The 12,057-nt window shown below is 34.6% G+C and overlaps 1 protein-coding gene across 1 annotated transcript; it reads right to left on the bottom strand.

Annotated features, from left to right (window-relative positions):
* Positions 1-357: 357 nt before the first annotated feature.
* On the bottom strand, positions 358-11,525 carry LOC105423997 (uncharacterized). The gene is made up of 4 exons (XM_011634020.3): positions 10,596-11,525; positions 9,776-9,850; positions 3,178-4,690; positions 358-2,617 (listed from the first exon to the last, which is right to left on the bottom strand). Exons 1-4 carry the CDS (start codon positions 10,608-10,610, stop codon positions 1,077-1,079), a joined length of 3,144 nt encoding a protein of 1,047 aa, XP_011632322.2. The 5' UTR covers positions 10,611-11,525; the 3' UTR covers positions 358-1,076.
* Between the last annotated feature and the right edge of the window lie 532 nt (positions 11,526-12,057).

Below are 12,057 nucleotides of genomic sequence, written 5' to 3' on the forward strand. Positions count from 1 at the left end.
AATATAAGTAAACATTAAAATATTATTGTTTAAAACATATCGTTTCATATCTCTTTATTTTAATAATAATATGCTTAAAAATATGAAAAGTTTTTTTCAGAAGGTATCTCGTTCTCTTAACATGTGTAAAGATATTCATGAAGCATATGTGTGTCTCTTATTTTGATTTATGTTACACATATCCCATTGAGAGAATCTTACATGCATTTTTCTTACAAGTATAACTTTTTACAATTGTATAAAGACTTGACATAAAATATAGAAATTCAAAAATAAAGAAATACAGTTAAACATATTGAAGGTACAGTATAAAATATAATTAAAAACAGAATCAAAATATGAAATAAAACAACGCAATTGAGAAAGTATGAAAATAGAAAATATATTGTACAAAACTTACATATGCGTCCATTCCATTATTGTAATTGTCATATTGTATTAATATTAATAGTATTAAATTGTGTTTATGCTTAATGTTATTATAATAAAAAACTTATTTATACATATATTATATATTATATAATATTTGTGGACTACATCACTTTTTTCTTATTTGTAAAAGTAAATAATTTTAGATACTGATATGATAATCTGATTTACGAGATATAAGCTTTATCATAAAATATAATTCATCATAAAATATAATATTGTATCTTAAAAATCTAATAAAAAAATATAACACTAATATAAATTGCAAAACAATTTAAAATCATTATTAAAATCAAAATAAATTAAAATAAACGTAATTGAAAACGATAATTTCCAATAATAATAAATATATTTATATATAAAAACATATTAAAGAACTAAAATTTGTGTCACAAATAAATCATTATAAAAAAAGGAATGTAAATTAGTTTTTTCCTTTCTATCCATTAATATCTATTTTTTAATCACATCCATGTCCATTGTTATGAAGTATTCATATGTTATCAAATAACACAAGAGCTCAAGAAACGTCTAAAATATGTTTAAGAAAGTTTTGAAAAAAATAAAAGATTCCTTAAACATTTTTTATAACGCATCTTAAATGCTTATACTGTTTAATATCACTATTACTATCATAAGCCGTTACATTAATTCTCTACTTCACTGGCGGTATTTTCGTCATATTGAATGGATGGTACCATGGGCGGCTTAAAACCATACTCCATCTTCGATTGCCTGAAACTTCCGTGATGCGTTTCCGGCTGCCTGGATTTTCTCAGAGCGGCCAAGGATTGAGCGGCACTCGTGGAAAACTGCGGCGATTTCGTTTGAGAGAACACCTTTCCCTGTGAACTTTTGCGCGGTGGCGCAGGACCCACGTACTCATCCTTGACCTTATCCTTCTCCACTAAATTATAGATGACTTGCCGTCCAAAGGATGGTACCGTATACGACGACGCATGCGGCCGCAATATCACATGACTGCCAAACTTCTTCGGCAGTATCATCAGTTTAATGTTGGAATAATGTGACGTGGGAACATAATTCTTGCCAACATCGACATTGTAATCGTATGCCAACGGTCTGCCGTAAGGATTGTAAAACTGCGACACGTTCGTCTCACTCTGCGGCTGCGGCACGAATGTCAAGCGGCCGGCAATACCGTGGAGATTCGCGGTCTCGCCGGCAAAAACTGGTTCGTGCGGCTTTTGATAATATTTAGTAAATCTAGTCTCGATCGAACCGCTGTTGTCGATCGGCCTTTCCGCGTCCGCACGATACGGCCGAGGAGGATGCGAGGAAGCCGCGGGCTTCTCCGTGGGCTTCTCTATCGGCACCGCCGCGTGCGCCGGCTGCTCGATCGGTGTCGCCGCGTATGCCGCCGGTAGTCTCACGTGCAACGGATGCGAAGGAGGCTGTACTACTAATCGCTGAACCGTATATGGCACCCTTTTCTCGACCACCCGTTCGATGTGGATCGGATAGATGTGCGGTACGCGAATGTGCTTCTCCACCACACGTTCGAGCGGCACTTGCACGTGCATGGGATATGGCTGTGGCACCGATACCGGCACCGGTACCGATACCGGCACTTGCACCTGCACCTTCTTCTCCACCGGAACTTTCTTTTCGATCTCGATCGGATACGGTCGTGGGATCGGCACCAGGAAGCCTCCGTTCGCGAATGACCCGTCGGGAATTATCCTAAGAAGAAGTTGCGAAACTTCCGGTCGTCTTATCTCCGGCGATCGAAATGATTGTTTATGATCGTACGGCTGAGGTGCGTGATTCGGTTGTGGTTGTTGCACCGAATGTTGATATGTATTTGATACATATGTTTTTACAGGTTCGGTTGCTGCCTCTTGTCTCGTGGAACTTTCGATGGGTTTTCCGCGTGATGGTGTATTGTTATCGTTGCCATTAAAGCTATGTCGCACATTGGATTGATCGTACAACGTGTCGTCGAATTGATTCGGGGCCAACAGAGCGGAATGTATACTGTTGTATTGGAACGGTTGCAATTCTAGGGATGTTTGCTCATTGGAACTCGATGAGTACTCGGCGCCCACAGCCGAAGCTACCGGTCTGCCGACGTCGTCCTCGAGGGCATTATATTCGTGCCGATTAAACTTCTGCGAGAGTGTGGATGCGTGCGCTTTAATGACCCTCTTTTCGTCTTGGTCGTTACCTGTAACGGAAGACGATATTAACGCATTGTCTACCGCGTTCCACTACGTATGGGTGAAAACTGACAATTTATAGTAGCGCTGATGCGTGCTTTAATCATAATGCGAGTATTATTACGCGTATATAGCATATATAGCATTATTTCGTCGTTGCATATTAATTTAACTTTGCATCATATTGATTTTTTTCCGTGTTGAAATGTCCCGATTTTTTCCGGTGTTGAAGAAATTTAGTGAAAGTTAATATCTCTCTTAAAATTATTGTGTGCAGTTTCTTTAACTTCAGCGTTTATATGAAACCTCGAGCGGAATAACAGTTGCATATAAAAACATAAAATTGATAAATAAAAGTAAACGCACATATATTTTACTTTTACATTAATTAAATATTATACTTTTTGCATTTTTATTTTTAAAATTAAAATACTGAAAACTTAAGAATTTTCTACCTCTACTATTCGCTATACACAACTTTGTTATTTATATAATCTAGCAATTTTTTGAAATAATTAGAATTAAATTAAAATAAATAAATAACAATTGAGCAATTGATAAACGTTACCTCGATAAGTATCATAAGCCGGTCGTAATTCTGATTGTTCGATTTGATCATATGGCTGCTTCGATCTCTGCAAATTTCCAATATTGTTCGTTTCAATAACACCAAGATTCGTAGTCTGCTGAATATACTCTGGAGGATAATGAATCTCGTGTATCGGCGCGGTATGATAGAGCTCAATGGACTTTTGAATCTCGACGGAATTGTCGGGAACTTTTTGCGTGACGATTTCAACGTGCTTTTCCGTTTCATCGCGTTCAATACCGTCATCCTGATAATCAATACGCGATTGATTTCCATTGTTCTTGACAAATTCCTTATCCACTGTTGCTAAACGTTGCAGATCGTCCTGGGGATAATCCTCGATGTCCGCGGCAAATTGTTTGTTGCCATCTGCCAAACCAGCTTCATCAGCGTTCACCAGCGTGATTCCGACTTGCAGGGGGTTCAGCATGATCGAGGATGTCGTTATACTAGAGGGAGCCATTTTGGAATTATCAACATTGCTGTCTGAGATAATCCTGGTACTTTCGATTGGTCTGTATGCTTCAGCATCGTCGTCCATATAGTCAACCATTTCCCGAGTCTCTTTATTAGGCAACTCGGGCACTACTATGGGACTTAAGAATTTTGTGTTCAACGAAGGATTGATCTCCACGATCGTCGACGTTCTCACAACGCTCTCGGATTTTTTGATAGATTCCACAGACTTCTTCGTGCTTCCTTCGTTCGCGGTATCGTTACGCGATCGAAATAATCTCGCTTGTGGCGTCGGAAGAGGTTCAGGTACGACATCGTTTTCGAGGATCGAAGCGACGTTGGTTTTGTCCGAAGAGCTTTTCGTTGTGCTTTTAATATTTAAAATTCCATCGGAATTCTGCGCGAGCGTTTCTGATTTTATCACGTTAGAATTGTCTGGAGGCGAATCGTCTGCCAAACTACTTTCCTTCTTCAGAGCGAGCACGAATGGTTCCCGAGTAGCCGGGAACGGGTGAAGTCTCCTACGACTGTCTTTACTTTCGAGAGGTGACACAGTGCTACTGAAGGGCTTCTGAAAACTCTCGTAGTCGTTGTCATTTCGACCCTCGCCAGTCCGAACGATCGTCCTGATGATCGTTCCGTCGTGCGGTTGATCGTGCCGGACTTTCTGTCCAAAACTGCCGGCATTTTCAACGAGGAACTCATCCTCAGGTACGATATACCCTGGCTCGTGTCTCAGATACTCTCTAAATGGATACTCGTCGGCTGCTTCTAAACGGATACTTGTATCGGCGGCTGTGAGCGGCGTCGCATAAATCGATCCTGACGAGGAGGAATCGGTCGTAGAAACATCATTCGGTTCTCTCTCCTCGTCGGCGTGAACTGCTGATCTACTTAATTCGGCATTCGCGAAGTCGACAGAATGATCTTCGTCTGCATCCGTTCGCTCGGAACTTCTCGCTTCTAGTGCGTCCGTCACGTACGGCTGCACTAGCTGTTTCGCCGACAAATCACGAAACTCCGTGTAATCCACAGCCTGAAAAAATAAATCAGCTAAATGTAATTGTTCAGAAAATTGTGGCAATCATTCGGAATAACTTAGATTGATGAAGATTTGATCGGAAAATTATGAAACTTCCTTGCGAAATTAAGTTATAGAAATAATTCCTTTTACAGAACTGTATATTATGTAATTTAATTTCGTTGATTGATGAACAAATATTTATCTTAATTATATTATTTATTATAATTTAATATATTATTAGGTAAAATTAATATTAGCATACAGCATTATTATTAATTAATTATCGAAATATAAATGATGTATGAATGTTAGATAAATTTGTTTTGTGTAGGATAATAACTGTTTAAAAATAATTTTAGATATATATATATATATATATATATATATACATTTTCTAAAAATATCAGATATATTAATATTTATACATATTTGTAAAAATTATAATATAAAAAAAGAATTAAAATTGAACAAGAAGTTATTGCTAAAAAATTAGATGTCAATAATAATATAATATATTATCTTTTAAATTTTGTAATATCTAATATTTTTATTATTCTAATATTTTTTCTATATATTTGTCTATATATTTGTCATTCTTCAAGCTTTTGTTACAAGTTTCAATAATTTACAAAAAAGACATCATCAAACTCATTTGTCAATTATAACAATCGATGTGTTACTGATTATCGTTTGCCATTTATTTGTGAGAATGTCCATATAAATCACACGTAAGAATTTTTTTATTACCTATATAACTTTGTAATTATACAATATCAAGAAGCACTTCCTTTCATCTTTTTAAGTAGTCTTAATTATCGTGTTCAGCGTCGCTTTTAAATTACTTTGAACGCTCATTAAGTAACTTTCTTCATTCTATCACGTTGAAGTGACTCGTTTATTTCTTTCCTTAATTCTTTCTGCGGTATCTGGCATCGATGCTTGTCGACCGGAGAAGGAAACGAGATACTTGATCGCGTTTAAGCGCCACGGATCTCCAAACGAAGCAAATCGCGATGACCCAGAAGATTTTACAAAAAGAAGGCGTAAAAAAATGTGAGGTGTAGCACTTGCGACAAAAATCGATGATAAAAGTGCCTTAACTATTTCAAGATAACAATGTTGACACACTTTCCCGTGAAGCAAAAGAGACTCACATTACTAATATACATTCATTATATATAAAAAGGATAAAAGAAGCAATATTTTCAAAAAGTATATAGCATAACAAACTACTTGACTCTCATGACTCATATTTCATCTGAGCGATAAACTTTCTCGTGACTATCGTCGCTCCGCGAAGAGATAAATTTAGTCGGGGAAGATAGAGGAAAAGCGTTAATAAGTTTCGCTAAGCTCTGTCATTGCGGGAGATAATTATCTGGTGCTTGAAAAGAATCGAAAGGCACTCTGACTATACGGGACGGACGCATCTAGTAAAAAGAATTTGCGGCGTCCCATAGTTTCCCCGTCGTAATCCCGCACGACAATCTTTCCGTATCGCGGGGAGGTCGGCGCGGTGGCTGAAAATAACATATCTGGCGGTCGCCCGGCGCGAGAGAAAGGTGCAGTTACGGTATCGGCACCGATCTCCCTTTCTCCCGTGGCGTTCGAGCGAGAAGAAAGGAGAAATGAGAAAGATGCGCCGCATTCCTGTACCGCGCGCAAAAGAAAAACCAGTGAGAGTCGATGGTAAATCCCGATGGTCCAGCGAGAACGAAGCGGAGCCGATACGTTCTCAATGCGCACCGGTGGACCCTTTACTTTCTCTTTACCTGCCAAAACAACATATTTTACTTTCTTTCGCAAAACATATAATTCTGTTACTTTTAATTGAATTGTGACTCAAATTAAAAAATTCGCAGAATTAATTAGAAGCTGGAAGCTGAATCTTTCCGAATGGAATCTTACACATTGCAAAATTATTTTGCACTTTTCTTCTGCGTTGAGCGCATAACATTTTACATATTTTCAACGTTTCAAATTTCTAATAATTAATTCAGATAATAATAGTTTGTTATCACCAGTTAAATGAAGAGTAAAGTCTCCACGAATTTGAAATTAAAATTTTGTAGCTTAAAATTAATTTGATACTTAATTTGATAAAATTCTTTAACTTTTAATGAATAAATAATTTTTCTCGAATAATAATTAAAGTTCATATATATATATTTTTTAAATAATGTATTTTTATACATTTGTAGAAAGTTATTTATTATATTTTTCGAGGCTTTTCGAGGTATTTTTTTTACAACATTCGAATTTATTTTGTACTTGGTTTACGAATGACCTAGTTCGAAGAGTATTCTCGGTGAAGAACTAGAAGAGTCAAGAACTTTTTGCATGTTACGGATCTATGATGATGTATGGACGCGTAAATATTACGAATAAATCAAGACATAATTGACTATTTACCGTTCAGCTTATCCGACACGGATGCAGAGAGAAGTGGTGCATTAAAATAATAATAACAGAGCAGTAACGCCTTTTGTAGGGCAAATGCGTTAAATAAGAAATAATCACAAATTTGTTAAGGCACCGGTAGTCCGTATGAAGAGCGAGCAGTCTTATCTTTCCTTTTTCCAGTTTGATACATGATTTATACATAAACACGTCGAAAACAACTTTCTCCGTATATTATTCTCCTGTCATGAAGAAATAAATATTCACTGAACTATCTGCGCGTGTTTTGATTAATTATAAATTAATAATATTTACAGAAACAGTAATATTTATAGAAATACTTAGTCTTGTGGAAAGTGCAAATATTCATTAATTTCAATTTCTGCTTAACATTCTTGTTGTAGGAGAGCCGCAAATCTCGTTGGATAGATGCCATCGAAAAAGTAATATTAACTAAAAGGATTCGTACAATTAGACGGTAATTTAGACTTTTTCAAGAGAGCTTGAAGTAGTAGTCGAGCGGAACATAATTTTCTCAGCTTTCCGATCGGGAGATTTAAGTGGCGGCCATCATGGCGTACACATCGACAAACGTCGATCGATTCGTTTTCCCCCTACGTTGCGTGACATTGTGTAACACATGTGTGCGCGATGGTGCATCTCGTTGGAACAACGAGCAATCGCTGGCGAAACAACGAATTTACGTCCGCGTGTGACCACTTTCACTGGCGAGTTTCCTTTTAACGCGAGGAAAATACGCGCTCCTCGTGCCCGTCGGCGCATTCTCCGCAAGTCGTCACCGTTTTACCTTGTCCCTGACAGCCGTTCCGCGAGCGCGCCTCTTAATTTTCATGCTTCGGTATTTGTATAATAGCTTGCGTCAATTTCACCCAGAGTGCACACGGACTAAACAACCACGGATTAACCCGCCCGCTGACGCGGCTCGCGCCTGCACGACGCGGAATTTTCCATTTTCACCGTTTATCCTTAAACGGCTTAAAATGTGTTTTGTCTCGCGAGAGAGTATAAAGAAAACTGGAGACACTTCCACATTGCTAACGCGAAAACAACTTCGCTTTTAACTGGCAAATTAAAACTTAATTAAAAAAAATTTTTATTTATCCCGAAACGGGATTAGAAAGGTGCATTTACCGCTAGTTTTCTTCATCTCCGCTTTTCTTAATGAGCACACTGTAACGTCTGTAATTATTAATTTCCGAAAAAATTGAGAGGAAAGAAAAAGTTTTCTTTTTATATTATCATATTAAATTATGCAAATTATGCAAATTTCAGTTTTAGAAGTTAGAAAATTTATTCTCATTTTTCTTATATTCATCTATTAATACTATAATTTTTTATTAATTTTGAAGTTATAGTTTATAGTTTAATTTATTTTGTCCGTAATATTATAAATGATCCTAGATAGCAGAATGACGTCTAATGATGTCTTCAACGTCAATAGTACATCATTAATCATCATCTTGCTATCGGGGATGCAACGAAAAATTTCTCTCTTTCTCTTTCTTAATGTCTTTTAAAACAAAACTGTATGAATAAAAAGTTTCTTTCGATAATTTATACTCTACTAAAGAATTCTTGGCAAGCAAAGCGGACGAAAGTACATTCTGACACACAAAAACATGAACATTTTCAGAGTATGCAAATAAAAATGTACGCGAAAGTATTCGACTTTCTTAATTAACATTTCCTCTACAATGATTAAATTTCAAAATACATTGGCGTAAACTTGTTCAATATATAAATTAATTAAATTTTAATCTATATATAAATCGATTAAATTTTTGTAAGGAAATGTTTATATTTGTATATTATTGTTTTCATAAGATATTTAATTTAATCTCAAGTTATTTCATCTTTTATTTTATGTTATTTGAATTAATTTTATATTCAACTGAAAAGCTTTGTGAAAGACATTTTAGAAAAGATGGGAACCACAGCTAATCAACTATTTCGTATGGCACAAACGCGCTGCAAGTGAAAATATTCTCTTTCTCTCTCTATTTCTCTATATTCGAGACTACGACATTCACTGAGTCTCTCTCTCTCTCTCTCTCTTTCTCTCTCTACGCTAGCTCCCAGCTGTAATTCATCTCAGCTCGTCGCGCCTATACGTAAAGTAGCACTAGAATGACGCGCTGCAAGTAGATCGAGGTTAAAGATTTCTATGCCCCAAGGTTAAGGATGTTTGTAAGTATTCGCCTAAACTCTAGGGCCTATCTAGTATAAGTTCGAGTTTCCCCCTACGGCTATAGCTGTCGGAGTAAAAAGAAGAAACTTTTTTGATTATGCGCTCCAATCATCTTCGAACTTTCTCTACCATGTAGTGGAACTATCAATCTGGATTTAATTACGACTATTTTTGTCTATATAATTTTTGATTATTCTCAAAATCATTTTGTACTAAAAAATTTTACTTAAATTTTGATTGGAAAACAAATTAAGATAAAATTTGTATTTGCATTTTATTTTTTTAATTCCTGTATGATCAATGAATTATCTATCTTTTGCCTAGAATTATTTAACAATTTTTAATTATAGATACAAAATACAGCTGTAATTAAAATTGGTAACATTTATATTTTATATCTATAATTTTTTCAATAAAATTCATTGTTAATGATTTGTTAAATAATTTTCTAAATTATAGTTTAATATAATACCATTTATTGAATTTACCTTTTCATTATTTACATTTTCGATGTTACGTTCCGAAGATACAGTTGTAAATGCCGCCCATGTGATAAGAGCAACCTATAAAGAGAGTGATTATGACATATCCTGTGCGTCAAAAAAATGACACTGTTACCTACATTTTGACATAAAAATATGAACTAATTGTAGACTTTGCCAAATTTGTTTATCTTAAAAATCCGCAATACACAATTTAACTGATAATAAATATAATTTCTGTTTTATAATTTTGTTTGCATGCAAACATGCAATAAGATAATACAATTTTGAAAACAATAAATATTCAATACATTCTTATTTTATGAAATAAAATTTTTACTTTTCTCTTTATTGTTCTTAATAAAAGCAAAAGACATTATCATGATTCTACATTATTCTTTAACTTAAAGGATTGTAGTTAACACAGATAATTATATACAATTGTGTGTGTGTGTGTGTGTGTGTGTGTGTGTGTGTGTGTGTGTGTGTGTGTGTGTGTGTGTGTGTGTGTGTGTGTGTGTGTGTGTGTGTGTGTGTGTAGAAAATTTACAATATATAATTGATCAAAATAATTTTAGATTGTTCTGTCATAATATTCATTCAACATTTACTTTCAGCAATTATTTTAAATTTAAAATTTATTTTAGATATATAAATATATATAACATTAGGATATTAAATATAAAAATTTGCTGTGTATGTATTTCAGTAAAAATTTTCTGTGTATGTATTTCAGTGTATTTAAACTGATTTGAAACACTTAAAAAAAAAAAAAAAAAAAAAAAAAATAAAGAAGAGAAAGAATATAAGAATTGATTTAACTCACAGTGTAGAGTTTCATATCTTCTGCCTTAATTCATTTAATGAGGAGGGTACTCGAAAACAAATTGCACAAGTCCAATTGCGCGGATTTATCCTGCCGCCGACGATTTCCGGCTCTCTTTGCACGCCTCTACCGCGCGGTATTTCGCGTGCCCGACAACGTATGCACTCGACAACGAGACAGTGTGCACTACTTCATCTTGACGCGATACACTTGACTTAAGCCGAAGCTCCAGTTATCCCCACGCCGGCAATTCGAGAAGTCGCGGCAGCCACCTACGAAATCCCTCCAGCATCCGCGATGCCCACCACACGCTCCTCACTTGTCTGTCGCTTACCTGGCGATCGGAGGAAGTAAGAGAATCCGTCGTGAGAGGAGCGACAAGGAGGGAGGCAGGGACGATCGTGGAGGGTGGATGGCTCAGAGAAAGAGATTAGCGATGGATATCGCAACGCAATGTGTAACATTAAGCGATGTGCTAAGTGTGATGAAAAATAACCTTTCGGTAAATCTTATGTATTGTCAAATATCAACTTATATTCGAACTAAATTCGACTTAAATGGATCTCTCTAACGAAATCATCTTTTTCTGTAAAAATTCAATTCAATAATTTGCGAAAATGAATAATCTAAACATTATTTTCTAAAAGTAATAGGATAATTCTTTCTTAAAAAAATAACTGTTCGTTAAATAATTAATGATATTTTATTTGTCTGAATTTTTATTGTTTTATATTTATCAGTAGCGGAATGCGAGGTGGTGAAAGTGACATTGGCTGCTCGAAGAGGGGATTTTAATGACTCTTCAATTTTCCTCTCTTTCATTCTTGAATGTTATGCACGTCGTTATACTTACGACGCTCGATTTCACCGAAACAATTAAATTGATAGAATTTTGATTCAACAAAAATACATTTTTATTGCATTCCCAAAAAAGATTTATGAATATGAAATAGAAAACAGATAAACTACATTGCACAAAAAAAGATTTTTTAACATTATTTTTAAATTCTTTCTCTCATTCTATTTGTTTATAAATATAACATAAAATTTTATAATAACGTAAATTGAAAATGTTATTTTTGTCTCTTAAAAATATATTTATAAATATAACTTATGTATGTATAAATTTATGGAATAATATATAATTTAATATGAAATAATATTTAATTTAATATAATTTAAAATAAAAAGAAATTATTGTCAATATATAAAAAATATACATAAGTTTTATAATTTTTGTTATTCTTTTATAATTTTAAAATGTATTTTATTATTAAAAATAAAATTTTCTAGATATTATTTAAAAAAAGATTGAATTTTTATCAAATATAAAGTTTTTTTCTGTAAAATTTTCAAACTTTATGAACTATTAATGCTAGTTTTGATAATGACAAACATATAAAAACTGTAATATAGAATATGCTCTACATTGTAGTTTTCGTTTAAGCAAAGGAAGAATTAT

Source organism: Pogonomyrmex barbatus, unplaced genomic scaffold (genome assembly GCF_055798465.1).
Source record: "Pogonomyrmex barbatus isolate J1 unplaced genomic scaffold, ASM5579846v1 scaffold2, whole genome shotgun sequence".
Lineage (NCBI taxonomy): Eukaryota > Metazoa > Arthropoda > Insecta > Hymenoptera > Formicidae > Pogonomyrmex > Pogonomyrmex barbatus.

What these genes read in the sequence shown, in the direction of transcription:
- LOC105423997 (XM_011634020.3), bottom strand. An exon ending in AAAATGTAAATAATGAAAAG is followed by an intron (nt 4,691 to 9,775) that starts GTAAATTCAATA and finishes TTATTTTTTCAG; the next exon opens with GCTGTGGATTACACGGAGTT. An exon ending in GGCTTATGATACTTATCGAG is followed by an intron (nt 2,618 to 3,177) that starts GTAACGTTTATC and finishes CTTCCGTTACAG; the next exon opens with GTAACGACCAAGACGAAAAG.